At 29.9% G+C, this 27744-nt stretch overlaps 2 protein-coding genes across 3 annotated transcripts in view; one reads left to right on the top strand and one right to left on the bottom strand.

Annotated features, from left to right (window-relative positions):
* Positions 1 to 27744, bottom strand: part of Tk (Tachykinin) — a 98367-nt gene that overhangs the window by 52719 nt on the left and 17904 nt on the right. The gene's annotated exons all lie outside the window — the stretch shown is intronic.
* On the top strand, positions 302 to 27031 carry Ect3 (Ectoderm-expressed 3). Its single transcript, XM_065514002.1, has 6 exons — positions 302 to 327; positions 16334 to 16576; positions 22730 to 22880; positions 22940 to 23003; positions 25130 to 25547; positions 25835 to 27031. The coding sequence occupies exons 1-6, from the start codon at positions 317 to 319 to the stop codon at positions 26871 to 26873; spliced, it is 1926 nt and encodes a 641-aa protein (XP_065370074.1). The 5' UTR covers positions 302 to 316; the 3' UTR covers positions 26874 to 27031.

The following is a 27744-nucleotide window of genomic DNA, read 5'->3' as shown; positions in this document are numbered from 1 at the left end:
TCAGTGTATTTTGTTGTTGTTAACTGTTTTCAATTGGTATATATTTTTCTTCGATTTCTGAAAAATTCAAATTTTGAGTTGTGTCACTTTGGAACTGGGTGTGCGATATATGTATGGATGTCTCATTTGTCTTGCTGTGTTGTATGTTTGAAATTAAAGACGTGTTTGTTTAATTAAACTCATGCTCAGTTTCAAGTCCACACTGACAAACCGCCGGTTAAATAAAAATGTTTTTATTCTTAAAACAACAGTTGTTGTCCAACTGAGGGATCGTACGGTTGTTTTACGAAAAAGGAAAGAAGAAATATAAAATTCAATGAAGTTCTTGTGAGTTGTTGTAACTTGATACGATACGACGATCAATTGTTTTGAAAAACAAAAACGCAGGCAAACCTAAAGTACCCAAATGAGAAAGAAGTGAATACAAAAGACTTAAAAGTTTTTAAAGTTTAATAATTGTACTTGATTACTATTTTTACTTTCATCTTATGATTGATGATGAACTAAAACTATTGTGTGATTGATTGATAAAATTTTTTGTCATCTGTTTTATTTCAAAGAAACACAAACAGTAAGTGTTATTCATGATGAAATAATTCTAATATTATTTGAATTTCTTTTTTAATACTTAAAATAATTGAAACAAAAAAACATGGGATAGGTATTGAAAAATTAAATAATTGAAATCAACTGGACTTCTAAAAAAGTATTCTATGAGTCCCTTTGCAAAGTTGTGTACGTTTCATAATAAACCAGATTGTTCAGCAATTGTTTCAAATTAATACCTTTTAAGCTACGTTTCCGCATACACCGTAATCATCACCGAAAAGGAAATTCCATACATTTTCACCGAAAAAAAGTTCGTTTCAGAAATCGGCAACGAAAATTGGGAACGAAACGGCACCGAAAACGTAACGAAAAACCTGTCGGTTGTTTTCGGTGCTGTAGGAACGAAATTATTTTAGTTATTTTAGTTATTTTTTTATTTCAAATTTAAAGAAAATCAAAATGAATAAAAAAAGAAAATTTTCTTTATTGGAAGAGGAATAAATAATAGATTTTGTCAAAAACAATGAAATTCTATTTAATGTGCGACATCCAAAATTAAAAAATAATTTCGTTTCTGTTTTATGCCGCAACACACCCAACTGAAACGAAAACAATTCAGAAACGAGACGGTGACAAACACCAACGTTTTTCAGTTTCAGTTTTCGTTATCGGCGCCGATTACGGTGTATGCGGAAACACAGCTTTACTGAATACATAAATTCGGGACACCACAGATCCCAATCATATTCGACATTGCGGACAACATTTAAAAGACGAATTCTGATAAAAGCGGACATAACAGAAAACATAAACCGTGACCCTACATAGGGTCAATATTATTCTACTTTAAAAATAATTGTGTTGATTTTATAAGCTTTCATAGATTTCTAAGCTTGTAAAATCTTGGTAGTAGCCCACCACTAAGTAGGTAAACTAAAAAAGTGTATTTTTTTTTTCATATAAAATAAATTTCTGTGAAATTATATTCTAATACCGATATTTTTACGAGATTTATAAGAGTTAATGGCATTATCTCGATATTTATTATATTTGAAAGTTCTTCGTAATTGTTGTTACTTTATTTTTAGACCGCTATACTTTATCTTAAAATTAATAAAACCAAATTCTAATTTTATAAACCACTCTAAAATTATGGTGAGCATATTGATGTGGTCATTCCGTTTGTGACGCATCAAAATATGGTTTACAATTTTAGTTGAACTTTCTCTATCTGGAAAAAAATATTATTCTGAATATAAAATCCTCTATCTTTTTGAATAATTATATACTTTTTAATTCAATTATTTTGTCTAATTTGGACATGCTGATCAATAATTAGCTCAAATATTATAAATTGACTCGTTCTCGAGATGTGGAGACTGCAGTCCAAATTAAATTTGATCTGATAGCTATTAGTTTTATTAATACAAACTGTCTATTTTTGTAGAAAACAAGTAAGAGAGCTATATTCGGCTGTGCCGAATCTTATATACCCTTCACCAAATTATACTTCAAAATACAAATTTTAAATATTTTTAGGTAAACAAAATTTATTTTTTTTTCCAAATTATTTTTTTTCATTTTTTGGAAACAAATTTGTTTCGAATTGTTTTTTTATTTTTTTAAAATTTAAATTTTTTTTTTTAAATTTTAAATTTTTTTTTTTTAATATTTAGCGAAAAATATTTTTTCCGATTTTGACCCATTGTAGGTCCAACTTACTATGGTTTTATATACGTCGTTGCAAAGGTCTTAGTAATCCAGATATAGGTCAAAAATCGAGGTTTTCCTGGTTTTTTCCTTATATCTCAGCCATTTGTGGACCGATTTTCTCGATTGTAAATAGCAACCGAGCCGGAAGAATTCCGGATATATTGATGTATGAATCGAGTATGTAAGTTATTTGGGGGCTTCGGACAGACGGACATGGCTTAATCGACTCCGCTATATATAAGGATCCAGAATATATATGGGGCATTTCATGTCAAGTGAACCAACTTTTGAAATCGATGTCTTCCGATCGGGATGAAATTTGCACCAAGGTTAGCTCTATTGGATAGTAACTCAGACACAATTTTTCAACAACATCGGTCGAGAACTCTCTGAGTTATACTAAGGGACTAAAAATATCTTAAAGGAATGGACCTAAGCTTTCTTTTGACTACAAAAAAAATTTTAAAAAAAGGGCCCATTTGGAAAAAAAATCGTATTTGCAAAAAAAAAAATCAAAAATTGTAAGTCTTGAGTTAAAAAATATTTATTTTGATAGATATCCCACTCGCATCCCACTAAGCGACCAAAAGGGTCTTCAAGGATAATATCTAAGCTTTTGTTTGACCTAAAAAAAAAGATTAAAAAAGGGTCCATTTTGAAAAAAAAAAGTCAACAAAGTTTTTGATTTTGCAAAAAAAGTCAAAAATTTTATGTTTTGAGTTACAAAATATTTATTTTGATAGATATCCCACTCGCATCCCACTAAGCGACCAAGTAGGTGTTCAAAGAAAATATCTAAAAAAAATATAAAATATCTAAAAATTTTTTATTTTTTTTTTTAAATATTTTTTTTCGAAAGATCGAAGAAATAGCTATCTATACTATTTGGGACACATTTTGCTAAGAACAATAGGTAATAAGTTACATGGATAAGAAAAAACCCCTGTTTGACCAAATTGTCAAAATTTTACTCAGAGAGTTCTCGACCGATGTTGTTGAAAAATTGTGTCTGAGTTACTATCCAATAGAGCTAACCTTGGTGCAAATTTCATCCCGATCGGAAGACATCGATTTCAAAAGTTGGTTCACTTGACATGAAATGCCCCATATATATAATTTATAGGGTCGGAAATGAAAAATGTAGAAATTACAAACGGAACGACAAACTTATATATACCCTTCTCACGAAGGTGAAGGGTATAAAAACCCCAATCTATAATAAATTTGCAATAGTGCAACATTTTAAAAATAAATTATATATAGAATTTAGTAGCGACCTTAAGAATATATTATAGAAGAATGAATCCAATATTTCTTATAAATAATGGAAATAAACAGTTTTTTGCTCTCCTGAAAACTTGTGTTTTCTAAGATAGATGGTTTTGAATACAGTCTCTATATATACTCTAGGTCCTCATAAAATGTCCGTCCGCCTGTCTATCTGTTGAAGTTCTAACAGAGTACTGAAAATAGGCAAAATCGGTTAAACCAAAACAAAATGTACGTCAGACGTTGAAAAAGTAATACAATTTGTCACAAATAGTTATTACTAATAGCTATCTTACGTGTCCTAAAATAAACAAAATAGGTTGAACCGGTAAAAAGTTTTGGACAAAAAATGAAAAATTTTGTTCAGGTGAACTAGATAAAAGTTTTTATTTGGATTAGACCGATTTTGCCCATTTTTAATACCAAACATTTCTGATAAGCAAAGAATATTTTGGAAAAATTTCACCTCCCTTGTCTTTCACTTTAGGTTCTATAGAGCCCTTAACAGACAGACGGCTAGACATAGCTAGATCGTCTTTGAATTTTATAAGGATTTTTTTATGGATCGGTCTACGACCAATATTTTGATGTGTTACAAACGCAATACCTCATAATTTTAATGCTAAAAAATAAAAACTATTCTCACCACTTTCAATGTGTAGCAAAACTGTTCTATTTCAAGATTTTAATTTGAATGAATTACCATACGTATGTACATATTTTCATATTACTGTTTTTTGACTTATGAGCAGCTAACGATTTGTTTTCAATCATTTAAGAACATAAACATACAAAATGTATAGAGTACGTAATCAAGAACATTAGAAAGAAAGTCGGTCGTTTGTTGGTTCCCTGACTGAATACTCAATTAAATTATAAATATATTTGTGTGACGACGGTTTCACTGTCTGTCTGAATGTCTTTCTGCCTGTCTGTTAAAATGCAAAATACAGTCTGTCTGATAAGTACATAAATAAAATTTGGGTAAAGTAACATACTGTTTCTTTATTTTTGGTTTGTTTGTATTTAATAGGTCATGGAATAAGTAATTAAGCGTATAATTTGGAAGAATATACAAATTTAAACAAAATAAATACATAATATAAATTAAATAAATATAAGAGGAAATTTTGTTTGTTTTTAAAATTTATGTATAATAAATATAATCACTAGAGTGTCCCTTAGAATTAAATTTTTTTTTGAAACGGTAACCGCTGAAAACTTTCGTAATGACTTAAAATACCACCATAAAACCATCTTTTTAGCTTGTTCTAAGAAGGAAATTTACAAGGGGAAAAAATGCATTTTTGTTCAGTTTTTTTCAAAATTTTGCTATTAAGTAATTACTTTTGCAATTTAATTTAAAAGAATCGAAATGTGTACTTAATTGTCGTTCTAATGATATATAAAAGACAAAAATTGGTTAAAAAATTTTAAAGTTATTAAAAAATCGCCAGGCCATTAACGTGTCTCAGGCCACTAGAACAAGAAATGTAGGAACAAAATTAACATATTTTGAGAAATATTAAAACAAAAGTGTATTCTTACTTAAAATATATCCAAAAAAAATTTAAGAATTTTGTTAAACAAATTTCAGAATTTTTTGATCATCACATGGGGATTTATTTACAACATAATAGGGAATAAAAATTACTGTATTTTTCGTGATTTTAAAAGTTCAGGGTCATTTGGACCCCAAGTGCTCTTAAGTTAATTTCCATTTTTGTACTGTTATTGTAAATACTAGACTTCATGTCATATTTTTCTTAAGTTGCATCAAAATCGGCCAAAAAATATATAACATTTCGCTATCTTTCCATTAGAAATTCCAAATATTGAAAAATTTGACTTTTGATCTTCACGATTTAAGGGTTAACGTTTTCCGAATTTTGGAAAACTTTCAGACTATATTTAAAATTACCTGGACTATAATATTCTGAACAGATTTTATTTAAAATTAATAACAGTAAGGAAATTGGGCTCATTCGCCAAAATATAATTTTATATTTAAATTGGAATTTTGAAACTGCCGTTAAAAAAATATTTTTTTTTGGTTATACCTGCGAATAGGTTAACTGTATTCTATGAAGATAAAAACTGATATACAAGTAAATACGGATATATTTTAAGTAAAAATAAACTTTTGTTTTAATATTTCTCACTAGAACGATAATTATGTACTTACTTAATAGCAAAATTAAAAAAAATTATAGAATGCATTTTTCGCCTTTAAAGGCACCTCAAAACTAAATCGAAAGTCGGCACGGGTTGCCCTTCTTAGAACAAGCTAAAAATTATTTTGGTGGTATTTTAGGTCGTTACGAAAGTTTTCAGGGGGTATCGTTTCAACATTTCAAAAAATTTAATTCTAAGGGACACTCTAATAATCACACATGCCAAATATTTACAGATAAAAGTGTAACTATTTTTAACACACATTCGTTAGAGAATGTTTACTCTTACAAGAAGTGTTTTGTAAGAGTAAACAACATCAAATAAAACTAACTAGTGATTTTACCTATTATTTAGGATGACCACTAGTTACATGAATAGCTACGTGGCAACTGGTTACTTGATTAGCTACTAGGGTATTCAATCGATTAACCAGTAATCGGTTCATCGATTTATTTTGGACGGTTAACTGTTCGAATAATTTAAAATAGCCGATTTTCAAATAACAAATAAACCGATTAATTTGTGTCGATTAACCAATTAACCGAAATTCCTTTTTTTGCACTTTAACATATTTATTTGTATTTATTTTTCCATTTCAATTCAAATTCAAATACAAATTTCTAATTAAAATTACATATATCCAAGAAATATGTTTAGTGAGTATAACCAAAGAATATAAATCATATTTGGTATAAGTGACATATTTAATTTACATGTATTTGAAACTTTGTTTGTATTTACATGTATAGACTTTTTTTGAAACGAGTCTTTTACCAGAACTTAACAAAAATATTAAAAGTATTCAAAATCCAAAAAGGACTCCGAAAGATTTTATATGCTTAGAAAAAACTATGCTTTCGATTTCTCCAACATCTACAATCAGCGAGATAGTTTTTTCCAAGTCAAGTTTTAAATATTAAATCTAATGAAGGAAATCGTTTAAAAGGAAAAAAATTTAAATTATATTCTTTTTTTAAAAGATTATTTTAGAAGATCTCACAAAAATCCTAAAAAAAATCACATGTGTATACAAAAAGGATCTCAAATACCATATTTGCTATTATTTTTTGGTTGAATTGTTATGTTTTTTTGTTTTATCTGTTTTTGAACACAAAATACGTGGTTGTATTTTCAGTTTAAAATTAAAATAGAAATTATTCGGTTAATCGACTAATTTTAAATTAACCGATTATTAACCGAATAAATCTAAACGCCGATTAATTATTTGCTAGAATAACCGATTAAACCAGAAACCCGATTAATTGAATAGCCTATTAGCCACATAACTAGTTATTTTTTAGCTCGTAAACAATCCTTCCTCCGACTACTCTGCTGTAGATTATTGCTGGTGTTTAAATAAATACTTTCCAAAGTATAGTACAGAATAAACGTTCAAAGTGACTACACTCTAGATTCCTTAGAAACATTAAAGTGTCAATTTACTTTATGCTAAATTACCTGGCATGTAAGTCTACTTAAGCAAAACGAAAATAAACTGTATGAGAATTATATCAACAAAATACGTATAAAACCAGTTTAAACTAAACGTTTAAAGTGTCTTCTTTCTAGATTACTTAGAGACACTTAAGTGGTAATTGACTTCACGCCAGATAATCTGGGATGTATAAAGTAGCCAATTGACTTCTCTTTGCACTACAAAGAGCACATACATTTATATAATTGAAGTCTGCCAAGTTATCAAACATTAGAGACAATTTATGTCTCTGATGAATACATTGACTACTTGAAAAACTGTTTGGTACTTGTCCTAAAATGTTTTTCAAATAAACCAAGCACTTATATTATATTTTATTTAGTGGTTACATCTTTTCTTTCAATTATTTGACATATTTGTTTTTTCCAGATAAAAAAAAACTAATTTCTTATTTATCTGAAAATACAGAACGTGCTTTTTAAATAAAACCTAACTTGTTTTTATAAGTCTACATAATTGACTTAAGGTTCGCATTTCGTAGACTCATAAAAACAAATTAGGTTTTATTTCAAATCGCAGTTTCTGTATTTTCAGATAATTAAAAAACTGTAAAAAATATTTAGGTAAATTTTGTATGACACATACATATGTACATATATTTTAGAAAAATAAAAATAGTTCTACTATTTTAATAATATTTCAATAGGGATTTCTTATAAGCAAGTTGTGGTCAATTATTTATACTTTTTTAAATATAATTAAAAACCATTACGTATGTATAAATAATATTTTATTAATCAGCCAATGCACAGTGATTAAGACACGTTTTAAATTCAGTTCCAAAAAAATAGTTCTTTAAGGTATTTATATACAGCAATACTGAAGCTACGTATACACGGTTGTCAAAGTTCACATGGTTGTGTTAACCATTTTCTGATCATGTTCCTGACAATCTGACAACCGTGTGTACGTAGCTTAAGTATTAATATTTGTCAAAAACTCAAGTATCATAATACAATTTTATCGTCTAAACAAAATTTGTATTAGATTTTCAAAAATGATTTTTTTGATTGACGGTCGGTATTCAAAATTTGTTTAAAACAATTCAATATCTTTTTATTTTCATATGTATCGGATATGTATTTATAAATACAAATAAAGCAAACAAAAATGTCAAGAAAATATCAAATAAAAATAAAGTTTTCATAAAAATATCAATCAACAAAGAAATAAAATATTTGTAATACTATTGTGTAAATAAGAAATGTTTTTTCGAAACGATTTCTTGAAATACCGAATGATTTCAATAATCACCCTTATTGTGGTTGAAAGAAACTGTTTGCATTTTATCATTAATCTGGTACGAAACTGTCGTAGGCGTAAGATGTTTACGCCAACAACGATAAGGGTGAATATTTTAAATTTGAAAAGTGTTAATACTCAGTATTGTCGTCTATAAATACATTTAGCATCATTCAAAAAATTTAATTAATAATAACTTCATAATATAATTAATTCATTCGACCTTTGAATTATTAAATGTTTGTTAATTCAAATCTAATACAAATATTTGTTCTTAATTCAATTTGTTTTGTTTTTAATCATTTACAAAATTGTGACATATTTGACTTAAGCCTATTTGTAATAGATTTGAATTGTGGAAAATGTTAATAATTAAATAAATTTTATTAAGCTATTTTGTAATGTCTTCGAAGTACAGAAAACTTTAATGATTCAATATCGAGTTAATTAAATAAGTTTAAAGTACTAAGGAATTAAGACAACGAATTAATTCGTGCTGAATGGTTAAGAGAATATATTTAATTGGATTTTGAAAATTGAACTATGAATTAATTCTTCTCAACCTTTGTTTCGAACAAATATTCAATATCTTATGTTCATTTTTATGGAAAGTAAAATTTAAAAAATTATTAAATACAACAATTAAGAGTGTTAGATTCGCTAAACAAGTAAAATTTGTCAAATTTCGGTTTTAAGGTCTCCTTTCATTTGACTTATCTTGCTTTAATTAAATTTTTTTAAATTGGACCAATTTTACCCATTTTAAATAATAAACATTTATGATTAACTAAAAATATTTGGGGGAAATTTCATCCCCACAACAGACAGACGGACGAAAATGGTTAGATTTTAATAGATTTTGCCAATTTTCAATACGTATGTATATGTACATACATTTCTGATCAACAATATTTATTTAATGTTAGGGGACAATATCAATCCACAATATCATTAACAGACAGACGGATGGACATAGTCTAGATCGTCTTATTGAAATAATGGATCTTCGACCAATATTTTAATGTATTACAAACATAATGACAGAATTAATATATCTTTCATATTTTTGGCGCTGGGTATAAAAATAGCTTTGAATGCATTGACTTAATATGTTTCAAATATTGGGGTTTTTAACGTGAAATTAAAAAATAATATTAAGTTTTCTTTATCTCTTTTGTTTAATTTTAATATTTAAACATACGGTTTGTTTTTATTTACTCAATATTAAATACTCATTGCTTTATTTATTGTAAATAATTCTTAAATTTGTATACCCTACATCACGACATAGGTGATGATAAAACAATTAATTTGAATGACTGGATCTTCCACAATAATATTAGAATACACTAAGGGTACTCATTTAAACGCTTAAGTTTCCCATTTGTGCAAATGAGCAAAATTTGCGCGACGTGTTTCATGAACTCACCTTTTCAATTTTGTGCAAGTTTATACAGAAAATTTATATTTGATAAAAATGTCAAATAAAAATAAATTCAACAAAAGCTTTTAAAAAAATTTGTTCAAATTGCATACATTTTAATTTGAAAAATGTTGAATGAAAGTTAAATCTTTGTAACAAATGGTGGTATACATAGTTTGGAAGATTTTATTTATATTCTATCTGTTGGTTAATGTTTTCAGACACAATGCCATTTAATCTAATCATTCTGTTCCAAAGTTACACAATTTTCACATGCACCAAATTTTTATATTTTTTGATTTTTATTTCTTATAAATAAAAATAAACAAAAGCAGCTGATTCATCAAATGCACAATAAATTCAAGTTTGCGAGTCTAAATTGACGCGCAAACTTATCGGAGTTGTGCAAACGAATTTCCATACATTTTTTGACAGTTCATTTGCGAGAGTGTAAAAATGCACAGATTGCACAGTTTGCAAGACATATAAGCGTTTACATGAGGACCCTTACTGTATTTTACTGTTATATTCTGTTTACTGTGTAATCAGCAGAGCTGTAAATGAATCATTAATTTTTGAATTAATTCGAGAATTATTCATGCACAAAAAAATGAATTGAATGAAATTTAAGTCAATTCAAATGAATTTGGTAAAAATTAATTGCAATTTGTTTCCAATTCAAATGAATTTGTGGAATGAATTGTAATTCGTTTATAATTCAAATGAATTTGTCAAAGTGAATTGCAATTCATTTCCAATTTATTTGAATTGAATTGATTTTGAATTAATTCGTATGAATTAGCAAAATGAATTAGCAATTCATTTCCAACTCATTTGAATTGAATTAATTGAAATTTGAATTGATTTTGTAAGTAAATGTACTGCAATCACTGTCGTTTTGTTATTCAACTAATTTTTTATGTAAGAGACAGAAAGCATTACTCTCGTTTTGTATATCGCTTAGTCCAAAGACAAAAAATTCTTAAATTTGAAATTCCCATGATATACTGGAATTGTCAAGTAGCGGCAGAATAGTAATTAAGTTATTAGGTATCGGCGAAAATCCTACCAAAATGGGAAAACTATGTTTATTTGCTAAAAAAAAACTTAAATTTGTATTTTTCATTCCACCTAGATCTACTCCTGAACTTGATAGATTGCAACTCATTTTTGATTTCATTCATTTGAATTGCTAATCATTGTTCTAATTCATTTTAATGAATTCAAAATCAATTCAATTCAATTGAAATTCATTTTTGATCAATTCGTTTCATGTGAAAAGAATTAATTCAAAATTTAGCTAATTCGTAACGAATTAAAATTAATAAAATAATGATTCAGAATGAAAAACTATATTAATACTACATAGTATGTAGTACATATGTACATTACATAAGAAATTGAATTTCTGATTTCAATAACCGAGTTTATTGAAATATAGATAATTTAAAAATGAAAATCTAATAAAAAGGAACTTTTTGAGTCAGACCGAAATTACTGTTACCGATTAACAGCAAATACCGTTACCGCTAAACTAATCCAAATTAGCGTTACCGTTACCTTTTAATCGTTTCGAATCGGTAGCCAATCTTGATATTAATATATTGAAAACGGACGGAATATATCTTTGGTTTGCGAATACTTAACTGATTAATTAAACATATTGATGCATTTGTGAGTAAACATTATTATACTGATTTAATGTACAATTTATATTAAAGTAGTACATTAATTCATCCATTATGGAACATATGTATGATCTATAAACATATGCATGATCCATATGTTTAATCAATCATTCTAAATTTGCCTCTTGCATTTCAACGATTAATATGTGCATATCTTGTTAATTTTTTATAGAATTTGTAATTAATGCCACGAAAAATCATTTCACAGAATTTGTACAAAAGTTCAAATTGTTTGCACTTAATATTCATTTCATTCAAATTAAATGTATGCGAATGTTTTGTCGCTAGAAATTCAATATGTTTAATTAGTTTTCATTTCATAAGGAAATGACATGGACAATATATGTAGATATAAACAAAATGCTGGTAAAACAGTTCTTCAATAATGTTTTGTGTCCAGTTGCATAGTCCATAATTGAAAGCGAAAGTAATTTGAAAAAATATATATATTATTTTACATATTTATTAACTGTTTAATTGTATTCAAGTTTTATTCATAAATATGCAATTCTTATTACTCAATGTTGAAAATGAATTTTGACTATGGGAAAAACCTTGCAGAAATATTTTTTTTTTATTAATATTCAAGTATTACATAACTTTCGAAGAAATTATTGTGCTACAATTAAAAACTATTAAAGGTCTATAAGACAAACAAATTAATATTTATTAGACAGTCTGTGTACAATATTTGATATTTATTTAAAAATATTATCATCTGCACCTTTTTCAATTTGAACACACAACTTTCCCATTCATATTCTTTTCGATTTTTTTATTTAGAATTCAGAAAACAATATTTGAAAATTCAATTTCAGAAAAGATCAATTCGAAATAAGATTTTACAATTTTATTTTAGAAAATACCAAATGAAAATGAGATTTTTCATTTACAATTCAGAAAAGAAAAATTTAAATTTTTAATTTAAAATTCGGAATAGAACATTTGAAATTGGGATTTGTTCTTAGAAATTCGGAATATACCAATTTAAAATGAGATTTTGCAATTAAAAATGAGAAAATATTAAACGAAATTTTAAAAGAACAACTAAATAAAATTATGAAAAATGTTAGTATGTATCTTTCTGTAGTTCATAAAGTTTTAGGCAAGGAAGACTTAAGCTCCTTGTTATTGAAGACTTAGTGTATTCCGCCGTAAATCAAAATGTTAACAACAATATAAGGTACACTCAGTAGAAAATAAATTCTCTATTAAACAATTCTTGTAACATCAAACAAAAGAAAATATACAAAAAATATGAAAAAAATCAAAATCAAATTTTGAAGTCATAGGGCTAAAGATTGAAAACTCTCCCTAGAGATTTTACCTTCTACAGTTATTGTATCATGGTGTGAACAACAAAGTTTATTTTGTGCTTTGAAAATGTGGAACAAAGCGTCATATGTAGGAAGTTTTGCTATACTTCATTAATTTGAAAAAAAAGTGCCACTAAAGCACACCGATTGCTCACCAAAGTAATAGAGAAGGAGTTCAATCGGCTTCAACCTACAAAAGATGGTTTGTTCGGTTCAGAAGTGGTGATTTTTAAATGAAACACAAAGATTGCCCAGGCCAGCTAATAAAGTTTGAAGATCAAGAATTGGAGGCATTGTTATAAAACGTTTGCGAGCAGCAGAATTCATCCAAAAGCAGCGAAATTAGGTACCATACGAATTGAAGGAGAGAGACCATGAAAGACGATTTTTCATGTACGAGTCTTGCACTGAACCATTACTTGCGATGAAAACTGGATCCATTACGATAATCCGAAACGTAAGAGATCATATGTGAAGCCTGGCCAAACAGCCAAATCGACACCAAAGCCAAATATCAATGGTGCTAAGGTATTTGGTGGAACCAAAAGGGTCCTATCTATTATGAGCTGCTGAAATATGACCAGACCATCACAGCAACTGATTCGTTTGAAGCGAGCATGTGCCGAAAAACGCCCTGACAGGAAACCGTAATATTTCATCATGACAACGCTCGTCCACATGTTGCAATAAAAGTATTTAGAAAGAAGTGTTTGGAAAGTTTTGCCTCACCCGCTTTATAGTCCAGACCGTGCCCCTTCCGACTACTAATTGTTTCGATCGAAGCAGAACAACGCTCTCTCTGTAATAAACATCACTTTGGATCAGAGTATCCGACATTAACTTGATTCGTTCTTGAACTCAAACTATGATCAGTTATTTTGGCTCGAAATCCATATGTTGCCAGAAAGATGGGAAAAGTTCATAGCTAACAGTGGTCAATACTTTGTACAAATGTTTCACGCATTTTTAAATCATACACCCAATATATTAAACTTTAAACATAATTTTGTGAATAGTATAATTGGAACCGATTATAGCCTATATGAGTAAAACATGCTAGAATTGAAGTCACAAATTAAATCGATATACATATCTATTTTTTTATTTATTTAAATTGAATTTTTGTGTTAAACATAAATTTGACGTAGAATTTAGTAGAGTCTTTAAAAATGATTTAGTGAAATAAACAGTTTTTTTGCTCTCCTGAAAACTTGTGTTTTCGAAGAATGAAGGTCCGTCTATATATTTTTCTAATATGCAGTATAGTTATAAGAAAGACTCACTTCTAGGAGAGTAAAAAAGTGATTGAAAGGTTCCTGAGTTCAAAAAATGTCCGATAACAGGCGAAATAGTATGAATATTGGAAACAAATTAATAAACTGTTTCTTAAATTACGTAAATTTTTAAATATTTAAATTTACTTTTTAAATAATGATCATTTTCATAAAATAGCGATCCGACCTATAAATTTTGATAGAGGAGACAAAAAAAAAGACACGTGTATCGGCGTTTTGAAAGTTTACATCTGAATTTCATTTGAGGGGGGGTTAAAGTTTCCCAACTCTGCACTGTGGTTCCAAATCAAAATCTAGGTGGACAAAATTATAAAAATCGGTATCTTCAGAATTTGGAAAAACTAAGTTTTTTCGAAAGCTGACAATTTGATCTCCTCTAATACAAATGGGTTTTTCAATTGGACATTTCATTTTCTCGACAGAAGCGCCAGAAGTTCAAACAATTTTGAATCATATTTTCGTTATTTTTTTTTAATATTTTACTGCTTTACTAAATTACATATATCTCAATTGTTTTACCATATGGAAATTCATACTTCAAAACATAGATAAACTTTGATATAGGCTTTTATTAAGTGTATATCTTATTCCTGTTATAGGCCTTTAAACTTGGGTCTCAAATATACTGATATTTTTTTCTAAGAATACTATATAGCTTGCAAAAAAAAGACCGCGAAGCCCGTCCAATGACTATAGCATCATTTAAACAAACTTCTAGAGAATGTCTTTGTAAAAAATTGTAGCCACCAGCACCCGCCGAAATACTTTTTTTTAATTTTTACGGAATGGAATTTTTAGAAATATTTTTCTTTTTTTAGTTTTTTTATTATTGATTTTTATATATCTAGACCCTACTGTAACTTGAAAAAAAGTTTATATTGATCTTTTAAACAGTTTTTTTGGAGACACCAATTCTATATAAAAAGAGCGCTAAATAATTTTGTCCACCTAGATTTTGATTTGGAACCACAGTGCTCTGGCACATTCTTATTGTTAATCGGCATAAGAAACCATGTGATCCTTACATTTTAGATATAAAATGTGTTCAACAAATTTATGTAAAATGTTACGGAGAACATTTTTGTAGAATATGTTAACCCTCTAAATCCTCAAAGCATCTTAAGGTCTTAAGACACAACAAAAGAGAACTTTGTGTTAATTTCGCATTTATTGAGAATTTTATTTTAAAGTACACCAAAAATTTAGCATGAAAAAAGTGGTTCAAATTTAACTAAAAATCACATGATACACGTGTCTATCAAAATTTATTGGTGGGACCTTGTGATTTTTTTGTGTTGTTTTGGGAGAAATTTCAAATATTTTCAAATAACTATTTTGAAAATGGTCCAGCGCACGAACGGTTATCACGAAAAATTTAAAAATGTAAAATAAAATTTACTTTATTTATAAACCCCCACCCCCCAAATGGTTGACCTGGATTCGTGCCAGCACTACTCCCAACATATTTGAGGAGACATCCTTAAACAAACCAAGGTTCATTTTGTGGAGCCAACAAAATCACATTTATCTATGAGTCGGTCTAATGTACATATATGTATGTGCATTTTTAGTAAATTCTTTTAAATTTGATCATGAACTTGACATTTTGTAAGAAAAATCCACACTCAAAGTGACTTGACTTGTTGTGACGTGCCACTTAAGTAACAATTTAAAACTGACAGACATTCAGCTGTATATTCTTTGTAAATAAAAAAAACAAACACACAATCAGAATAAGAATTTTAAATAATGTGATCTACATTAGGTCAGATTAAAAAAAGAACAATAACAACAAGAAAGAGAAACTAAAAATAAAAATAAATTATTTAAATTGATTAAAGAAAAGAAAAAAGATATTCATGTGTAAAACTAAGTAACACTATGATTTGTATCTTAGATAGTAAAGAGATTCATCATGATGCATATATGATAGTTGTATTCATGCAACAAAAGTAAAACTCTTCCTGTATTTCCGTTTCCGTATTCTTTACAAACCATACATTTTTATATTTAGTAATTTATTTCATGTTACACTTAAATGCTGCTAATATTTTTTACTATATAAATATTAAATTTATATGAAAGATTTTTAGTTTTAGTTTATTATTTGAAGCAGCACAACATAACAACTTTTAACCAATTTTTATTTGTATTTATTACGTTTGCAGGATAACGAAGATGACCTTTAATGTGGTTCATTGGCTGTTTGCCGTAGTTTGCCTACTGGCATCATTACAAATTGCTGATAGCAAACGTACTTTCGAAGTAGATTGGGCTAACGATAGATTTCTAAAAGATGGTGAACCTTTCCGTTTTGTAGCGGGTTCTTTTCATTATTTCCGCGCCCATCCGGACACTTGGCAACGGAAATTGAGAACAATGCGTGCCGGTGGTTTGAATGCAGTTACAACGTAAGTATTTAAGTAATCGTATATATATGACATAAGTACATATATTAGAAGGGCTCATCCTTCATAAAGATACAAACAAAATGGACTTTCTAAACTCTCATGAGTCCAGCGTTAGGACCCGTTGTGTTACCAAGAGTTTAAGTGTAAAAACCATACGTTGAAATTCAATGATCGCGTTAATAACGGTGTGGATTATTCTTAAATAATAATTATTCTTAAAGATATATCTTATCAAACGAAGAGTTTTAATTTTAAGTCACTAATGGTAGGTTTCTAAATTGAATTTGAATGTGCTGTCGAGCGGAGAACCAACATACTGGCCTACTGACCCAAGCAAAATACCCGATGTCATTGATTTTGCAGTTACAAAAAATTTACCAATGGAACTAATGCAGGTTAAATCTTCATTAGAATTATCCTCGGATCACTCACCCACCTTCGTTACTCTATTGAATCCCCTATAAATAGTATCCCCGAATGGTCACTCTGCAATATCAAGCACGAAAATAAATTGGTTGAAATATAGAAAATATATTAGCACACACAGTACAGAAAATATATCGCTAAGAACACCAGAAGATATCTCACTCAAAAATTTTGAACAAAACTTAAAACTTGCTGTTGAACACGCCACTCAAATAACCCAACAAATAAGATACAATAGACTCTATTCTGCAGACATTGAACAGTTATTAGCTGAAAAAAGAAGAGTTCGTCGAGAGTGGCAACTCTATAGATCTCCTCAACTTAAAACGGAGCTTAGAAAATGTCGCAAACGCCTCAGTATGCTTCTTCACAAACGCAAAACTGAATCGATTAATAAATATCTGGAGAACTTAGATGCCACCCAGTACTCAAACTACTCTCTATGGCGAGCTACAAAAAAATTAAAAAGACCTGTTATGAGCAGACCTCTTCTACGTAATTCTAGTGGAGGCTGGGCGAGAAACGATACTGAAAAAGGAAACCTGTTTGTTAGTCATCTAAAGAATGTATTTTCCCCAAACGAGTCAAACGACATAATAGAGTTACCACCTACATTACCCCATATTACTGCAGCTGAACCACTTCGTTTTGAGATTTCAGAGATTAATAAGGCTATTGTTGATTTAAACTCCAAAAAATCACTTGGTATTGATAAAATCAGTAACAAGATGCTCCTCGAGCTACCCCAAATTGCATAAAGAATAATCCTATTTATTTTTAATGCTATATTACGCCATGAATATGATCCACCAGAATGGAAGGTTTCTTTAGTTACAATGATACCTAAGCCGGGAAAAGATCACAGTAAAGTAGAATCATATAGACCCATTAGCCTATTGTCAAATATATCAAAGCTATTCGAAAAACTGTTAATGCACAAGTTAAAGCCGATAGTGAATCATTTTGATTGTATTCCAACTCATCAATTCGGATTTCGAGAAAAACATAACACCATAGAACAAACTCACAGGTTGGTAGAAATCATATCCAAGACATTTGAAGAAAAAAAATATTGTTCTGCACTCTTCATCGACGTTTCGCAAGCATGAAGGCATGAAGGATTATCGATAAAAATAAAACAATATTTACCAGTGAACACACATAAGCTTCTAGAAAGTTATTTAAGTCATCGAAAGTTCGTTCTTAAAGAGGGAGACTTCATAAGTTCACTATAGCCTATTGAAGCAGGCGTACCCCAAGGAAGTATACTGGCTACCTTCCTATATTTGTTATATACTTGTGATATGCCTACAAACAGTCGAACCCACATATCAACTTTTGCTGATGACACAGCTATACTAGCCATTCATGAAAACCCCCAAGAAGCATCTGTACTGTTACAAGACCATATACTCGACATAGAAAGGTGGTTAAAACAATGGAGAATAAAAGTAAACTAGCAAAAATGTATACATCTTACATTCACATTGCGTAGAGAATCGTGCCCTCCAATCCTAATAAATAATCATATAATACCTCAACAAACTGAAGTTAAATATCTAGGTCTGCATCTAGACCGACGTCTTACCTGGAAAAAGCATATAGATACGAAATTGACTCAAATGAAGTTAAAATTACTACAAATTTACTGGCTAATTGGTAAAAACTCGAGATTGAGTTTAGATTGCAAACTTTTGCTGTACAGCTCAATAATAAAACCCATATGGTGCTATGGAATTCAATTATGGGGCACGGCCTCAGCTTCTAATATTGAAAAAATTCAAAGATTCCAAAATAAAATATTACGAATGATAACAGCAGCGCCTTGGTATGTGAGAAATATTAACATTCATAAGGACCTAGGTGTCTCCCTGGTGAAAAATGAAATAAAAAAACAAGCGGAGTCATATTTTAAAAAGTTAGAAGTTCACCCAAACCCACTTGCACGAACATTAATGGGAAGTAATGGCTACATCCGACTAAGAAGAAGGAATCCAACAGACCTGCGCTAATGATAGGATCTATAAATTAAACAAAATTTTTCGTCCAACTGTGGTGGGACGTAAATAAAAAAAAAATAATATTTAGATTTAAGATTTGAACAAATTATTGATAGTTCACATTATTTTGTGAAGATACAATAAATAAATTTTGTTAATAAAAAAAAAAAAAACTATTGGTAGGCAAGGGTGGCAGAGAAGATGTTCCGTTGTCTCCTGTTCTTATTCGTTGTACGGTTGTAGTCTACGGCCGTGTTTACCAAGATGAAAGTTATTACCGCTTTTAAGTTTCGTAAACAGTAATGGCCAGATTTTTCAGGATTAAATAGATGAAAGTATATTCTTCCTCCCATATTTTCCTCCTCCACAGTTTTCCCTCAAGAAGGGATATCCCGATGTTCTCAATGCAATCTAAATAATGTAGTTCTAGCCTACGTAACCAAATGAGTGTATGAATGTCTCTCTATTTCTACTGCTTAGGATATAATGGCCACCTTACTATCAGTAGAGATGAGGATAACTCTTCCTGATATTCTCAATTTTAAACATATGGTTACTCACTCTTTATAGCCCTTATTTCTGAATAAATTCTACTACAGTGATCCGAAAGTCTATGGGACAATCTAAAATTCAGTTGAGCCGAATATTAGGCCGAACATTTAACTATTTGAGCCGTCGCACAGTGGTCGATATAACCAATCTAGCGGCATTTAATGTATAAATTTGTAATAACAAAGCCCAGTGCTTATTTTGGACTATGAAATGCGTAACGAATTATTTATTTCAGTGCTTTAAATACACTCAGAAAAAAGTTGGATAGTTATTATATTAAATGGCTTAAGGCAAATATGTATGTTTCTGATCAGAATCAGATGTATCTGAACCAACAGCGTCTTGTTGTATAATTGGCTTTGGAAGTAAATTTAGTACGTATTTGTTATAATTTCGGTAGTAGCTAGAAGGTCATTTATGAGAGGATCAGAAGAGAAAAGAAGTGAAGTTTTTTATCTTTATTGCTACCTCTGGAAAATATGCAACTTCTGATGCGTTTATTTTTCCTGTATTGTGCAAATAATGCGCGTCACAACTACGTTCATTGTAAGAAGTTTTATTTACAAGCTGCTGTTTGGAAACATTCATTGTGCCTAACAAATAAACGGGCAGATCACTGTGGACGTCTTACAAAAACAATAAACTAAATTAATAAACAAAACTAGAATTTAAAAAATATGCAATATCATATTTTTTGCTGTGCGTCGTATAAACATATGAGTTAGTTATATATCCGTTTCAGACAATTTTAAGAATTTTTGCATCGATTTGTTAGTGCATATTTTTGGACAGTTTGCTCTTTACTGCATATTTTAGCATATTTTGCGTTTTATAGCATATTTTTGCATATTTAACTCATAACTGCATATTTTTGTTGCATATTTTCTTTTATTTTTGATTATTTTATTTTCCTGATATAATTTTATTGTTTGTATTGTAATTTTTCATTTCTATATTTTACTATTTTGTTGAGGTCTAATGATAATTGGTCTAAGCTACTTAAATACAAAAATAGAGTACCCATAATCGACTTATCTTCATAGAATTTTCGTTGACTTAAGGGTGCTTAGTTTCCATATATTTCAATTAAATTAAAAATATACACACACAAATATTAAAATTTAACAAATAGTAAAAATACGTAAAAAATTAAAAGAAAATTCCAAAGTTGTATGTTATTATGGGCAACTTCATAACAAATTTTTGGATACATTTAAAAGAATAAATTTAAGGCAGCTTGAGACAGTTATGGTTGGGCATTAAAAGTTTACCACTAATGTAAAATTGAATAAGTAAAACAAACAATATACGTGGATATCGATAGACGATACAATGGATAAGAAAGAAACATGGGAATTTTGAATATTAATCTAGATACATGATGAATGCTCCAAAATCCATTGCAATTTTTACCATAAAATGACACAGGCTATTCATAGAGTTTTTGAAACATTATTTAAATGGTAAAAAAGTTTTTAAAGCTTCATATAGAATAGAAACATTTCGAGAAATTGATTGGGTACATCCTCAGTAGGGATCCTATATACATTGGGACACATGGATTGAGAAAGTAACATATTATGCCACTAATTACCAAAAAAAAGTTTGAAGTATTAGGCAGTTTAAAAGATGAGACAAATCAATAGATTAAGATTGTCTAAGAAACTCGAAAATCTAAAACAAAGATTTAGTTTAAAAATTTTAAAACTTAAGTAAACACATAGTAATTTATTGCTAAATATAATAAAATGAATTGAATCAAACTATTTTCATGTAGTGCCAAATTCACTAAAATCGAAATTTAATCCTATAATAACCAATTTTAATTTATGAGCTCAATATTTTATTTACTTCATATATATTTTTTTAATGAAATTTTGAAATCAAACAATAACCAACTATTTTTAAGAGCATATTTTTCGTTTTTAAGTGCATATTTTATGCGCATAAAACACTTTTTTAAGTGCATATTTTATGCGCATAAAACACTTTTTTAGAGCATATTTTTGGTTGCCCTGGTTATCACTGATGTTAACTCCTATAGTGAATTTCTATTAAACTAGATTAACACAGGCAAAAAAAATATTTTTTTAGTAAATACAAACCTTCCACTTACAATGAAAACTTGAATTAATAAAATTATTAATCAACTGATTTATTATTGATAAAAAAACACTCACTTAGTAATTAGGCGCCAAATTCTATCAACTTGAGGGTACGTATGTTACATTCGATGTTCTGTAGTCCTCGGGTATGTCCTGATTGAACTTATTATTAATTTGAGCATGTCTATAATTCCTAAGTCGAGATTCATGCAACAATATCCATCCAGTTCATTAGGTTATTAGCATACCATGATCACATGATTAACATATCTCACATGGACTCCAATAGAGCATTTATTCGCCTTATCAACTTGGAGCACAAAATCTTATGCCCAATGGATCATGATAAAATTTTTTTATGTGGAAAGGAAAACTCTGAGGCGCTGTAGCTGATGGACCCCTGCTTAAAAAACATCATAGTTCTATTTGGCTTCGACAGAATAGAAAAGATGGCAGTATCATTTTTTGACCTGACATCATCATACGATACTGTATGGAAGAAAGGACTCATCTAGAAATTAACGGACAGAAAACATAGTCAATAAACAATATCTCTCTGGAACAAGCTGGGAAGCATGTATGATAATACATTTCTGACACCTTAAATGCTTCTCTCACTGAATAGTTTCTAATATTAACAAACATACTGACGCTCACATGAGAAAAAAAATCTTTCTCCAAAAGTATAACACGATCATTAAAAATGTCATCATCAGACTTTACTTTGATCTGCCTATTCAATATGATCGTAGACTTTATTTTAGGAACCCTATTGTTAGCGAAGCATCATCGAAATCGGTTCGGTCAAGAATTCCTTTATTTGTTAGCTGAAAAGCTATAAGAAGACAATTTTAGCATCGGCTGAAAGTATTCAACTCAGTGGAATAATTCGTAACGAAATAGTCTCTTATTCAAATACGTTTTGATGTTACTTTTTTCCATGAGCCGGTTTAACGTAAATACATAACCCTAATAGATTTGTTAATTATTTTATTCTTTATATCGACCTCAAATAATACACTATATCATTGAAATTTTATTGTAAATTATTCTTATTATTAATCTTAAAGCTACGTCGAATGGTCCTTACACAATCCCAAGGAGGGCGTCTATGTCTGGGATGGCATTGCCAATTTGGAACGTTTTATTAAGTACGCAATTGATGAAGATTTACTGGTAATTCTTCGGCCGGGTCCATATATTTGTGCTGAACGTGATTTTGTAAGTATTTTATTTATTTTCCACAAATGTAAAATTTTATAAATTTTTTATCAATTTAGGGAGGTTTTCCTTATTGGCTCTTGACGAAATATCCGGGTATACAGTTACGCACGGCCGATATAAGTAAGTATGAAAAGTGAATAAAGATATATAAAACTCATTTGTAAAAAATACATATATTTTTTTTAAAATCAACAAATATTAAGGATTTAAAAACAATTAGGATTTTTTTGTGGGCATGGTTTCCATAAATGATTTGATCTTATAACAATATGTGATTCGGTGATTATAAATATAAAAATCTGTAGCAGTAACCATTTCATATAAAGTTGTTAGAAATATTTTATTCCGTCTTTACTATCCATTATACTACCTTTACAATAGAAATAAAACTCTATTCTAAGATTTTTCATTGAATTTCCGATGAATGTTCCAAAATAACTTTCTTTTCACATATATAGGTGATACAATAACAAAGTCAACTAGGGTTGTCAAATGTCCTGATTTTCTCGGGATTGTCCCGCTTTTAGCCATGAAATCCCTTGTCCCGCTCGGGATTCGTAATTCCCGCTTTTTTGGATTTTCCAAATCTAATAACTACTTACTTCATATCTAGTTTTGAAAATGTATAAAAAATGTTGAAAATGTATAAAAAAAAAATCAAACAATTAAGTGGAACTGATATGTATGTATGTATTTCCCGTGAGCAAATATTTATTCAAAAACGAGTTCGTATACTTAACCAGTTATTTCTTAAAGATCAATCGACTCAGAATAATTAAAAATCATTATGTCCATCTTCTGGCTGGATGGACAAGAATTGTAGGCGTTACTCAATGAATATAGTTGTCAAATTCAACAAGAGCTGGCGAAATCATTGGGAGCTACTCAGACAGAAATTTCAAAACGTTAGCAGGAAGCAGGATTCATACAAAAGCAGGGAAATACGAATTGAAGCTGAAACACGTTGAAAGACGATTTTAAAAACCACTTAAAATGGTTGGGAAGTAGTAGTTCAGTTGTTTGAAAATTGTAACAACTCTTTATTTATTTAAAAATGTACAACAACAGAATTAAATAGTCACTCAATGTTTTATTTTATACACGTTTATAAATTCTCAGAAATACAGACACACTTTATAATGTACACGAATTCACTTGAAAAACACAGCACTCTTTAAGGCACTCAGTTGATGTTTATTCAAATAGCGTCTCTGATATACTCCCTAACGACTGCAACCTCTGCCACTATTTATAACACTGCCATCTGCACTCTAGATTTCTCTTTAACTGTCTAGAGGTTTCTAATACATACGCCATCTGTGTACATTCCACAATGTTATTTAACTGAATATTCGAATTCGAATATACGGTCGAAGCAAACAGCGTTGCCAACTTACGATCAATGGTCAACTGAAAGCTTTTATTCAATGTTAATAATCCCCACAGATATGTTACAGTTTGCTATTACAGCACTGCTATTTGAAAGCATTCTGCTACTTTTAAATCAGCCGTTAAAATCGTTACATTTGAATTCAAGTACAATTTCGTAACAATATAGTAGCGGAGTTCCCTATTAAATGCGAATGGTCTAGCATCATTGCAAATGCAAAATTTTACCGTAATCCAATAACAAAATACACAAAAAAAAAACTTTAAAATTTTGCATTTGCAATGATGCAAGACCATTCGCACTTAATAGTGAACTCCGCTCGTGTTAAGATAGTTGTGGTATAATTTATTATCTTTTGTCCCGCGTAAGTTTTTTCACCTATTTTTAAAAATAAAACTGGCAACCCTAAAGTCAACCCTACTTTTTGTTTACAGCTGTGTGAATAATGTTTTCGTATCTACATCAAAAGCTCGGAATTTAATTCGAGTTCTTCATATGCGTTTAATAATACTGTGCTAGTAGAAAAAACTTTCAAGCAGGGCAACGAATTAGGTTAACCTAATTCGGGTACGCTGAATACAGCGGTGCTAACCGTTTTTTTTAGAACCACATTTTCGTTATTTCGAAAATGGAGGAGGTTACACAACATATGTATGTATATTCGCGTAACTCAAAAACAGTTCAGTTAATGGAACAAGCTTAAAAACGGAAATTCCAAAATTGCCTTTAAGAAACACAAAAACTTTTTTATCTGTGAAGTCGTTTTTGAAATATAAATTTTTTTTGGCAAAATTTCGACATTTATGTTTTTTTATTATAATAATCATATAAACAACTTTATCTTGCCTATTTTTAGATTACTTATTTGAAGTTCGCTTATGGTACTCCCAATTAATGGCTAAAATGACTCCATACTTGTACGGCAATGGTGGACCTATTATTATGGTGCAAGTGGAAAATGAATACGGTTCATTTTATGCGTGCGATAAAAAATATCGCACTTGGCTGCGTGACGAAACATTGGCCCATGTTAAAGACAATGCTGTGTTATTTACCAATGATGGACCCGGTGTTTTGTATTGTGGCCATATAGATGGTGTTTTGGCAACAATGGATTTCGGTTCCACAAATAATATTACAAACTATTGGAATAAATTAAGACGTATACAGCCAAGGGGCCCATTGGTAAATGCCGAATATTATCCCGGCTGGTTAACACATTGGGGCGAAAAAATAGCCGATGTGCCTGTGAATCCCATAAAGAAGACTTTAATGTGAGTAAATTTTATTCTTATAAATATGTTCGACCGATATATCGGTCTCTTATCGCTAATACAGAAATTTTAGAGTTCCAAATCGAATTAATGTGGTTTCACCAGACTATCAGGTTAAATGTGGAACTCGATTTAAGAATCTGTTTCCTTGGCTTGACCAAAGACCACAGTATGTTTTCTTAACGAAATAATAAAGTTGAAATTGTCACGTTTAAATATTCAAATGAATCATATTTTACTGTTTAAAGACACTCAAATAATTAAATTATTCTCTCTGTTTATTTCAGCGACATGTTGGAGGATGGTGCCAGTGTGAATTTCTACATGTACTTTGGCGGCACCAACTTTGGCTTCACGGCCGGCGCCAATGATATGGGACCTGGACGTTATCAACCTGATATTACTTCATACGATTACGATGCTCCCATGACAGAAGCCGGTGATCCCACAACAAAATTCTTTGCCTTAAGAGATATTATAGCACGTTATTTACCCCTGCCAAATGTACCCGTGCCTGAACCACTGCCAAAAAAGAAATACGGCACCATCAAACTGCAACAATGTTGTACTTTACTCTCCGCCGAAGCCCGTCGACGCTTATCGACAGGCATAGTTACTGCGGATAAACCCAAAACATTTGAGGCTCTTAATCAATATTCAGGTCTAGTTCTTTATGAGACCTTTTTGCCAGCCACCAAACATGATCCTGCCATTTTACATGTGCCTGGTTTGCATGATCGTGCCTACGTTTATGTGGATGATGAATTTGTGGGAATTTTATCGCGTGAAATTCCCGTCTACGATTTACCCATATCCATAAGTGCTGGCAGAAAGCTACAAATGTTTGTGGAAAATCAAGGCCGCATAAATTATGGTCCCACCACCGACTTCAAGGGTATCACTTCAGATGTTAGTTTTGATAGCAAGGTTGTACAGAATTGGAACATGACCAAATATCCCTTGGAATCGTATGAAGACATTGAAACTTTAATCGAAAAGGAGGGCTCTAAACTCAATGAAATCGATTCAGTTAAAATGCTACAAAATGGTCCCACCATTTTCTATGGCTCATTCCAAATTAGAGATTTAAAACCTTACGACACCTATGTGGACACTAAGGGCTGGAGCAAAGGTTTACTGTTTGTTAATGGTGAGAACTTGGGTCGCTATTGGCCGGTGGTTGGTCCCCAAATAACATTGTATGTACCCGCAGAAGTACTTAAGGTTGGTGTTAATAACATTGTACTTATTGAATATCAACGTGCCTCTTCGTCTAGTGAAATCACTTTTACGGATCAGCCAAATTTCAGTGGCTTAAGGAAATAATGAATTTATTTTTAATTGTTTAAGAGTATTTTTTATTTAAGAATAACATTTTTATACATATAGAAAGCTTATGCTAAAGTTAAAAGTTTTAGGTTTTTTTTTTATTTTAAAATATTTAGTTTTAATAAAATAAAAATATGTATGTACGTATGAGATAATATTTGGAATTTTATTCATGATCACGCGAATTTGTTATGACGTAAATGAACTTATTTAAATCACTATAACAATTTCCATAGCAAAATTGCGTATTGCACGCGAATAGAATTTTTCGAGTGCTAACTGTTTAGTGGACTGCCCAGATTTTTCGAAGTGCAACATTTAAAAGCCTCATGGACCTATCGGAAATTTAATAAGATCGGATAATAAAAACGACGGATAATGAATAATAATAAATCTCGGTTTTTCTATTAAATTGTTTCAAAACCTCATCTTTAAGCGAAATGAGTGGGTGGTGTACGTCCATTATTTATCGGTGTTAGAAACATCTGCAACTATAGTGGTGTGGGGCATAAAAATGTATTTTTAAGATTAACAGTCTTGAAAAAAGATTTTTCAAATGAACAACTATATTTTAGAATTGCTAGAATTTTGTTGATGTTTATACAAAAATATATACATATGCATGTAAGTATGTCCACATTAGAAATGTTATAATAATAAAATACTCATACATATTTATATACATTAAGGTGGCCCGGTTTTTATACCCTTCGCCATGATTGGTAAGGGTACTTATATATAAGTTTGTCATTCCCACAAAGTATATATCGATGGCTGAATATAGAAAGGTCGTATCTACTTTTTTTTCAAAATCAGGTTTTTGACTTATTCTGGTAGACAAAACTCAAGTACACCTCTCTTAAAAAAA

Source organism: Calliphora vicina, chromosome 1 (assembly GCF_958450345.1).
Source record: "Calliphora vicina chromosome 1, idCalVici1.1, whole genome shotgun sequence".
NCBI classification, from domain to species: domain Eukaryota; kingdom Metazoa; phylum Arthropoda; class Insecta; order Diptera; family Calliphoridae; genus Calliphora; species Calliphora vicina.
This window is presented reverse-complemented; position numbering and strand designations above follow the sequence as displayed.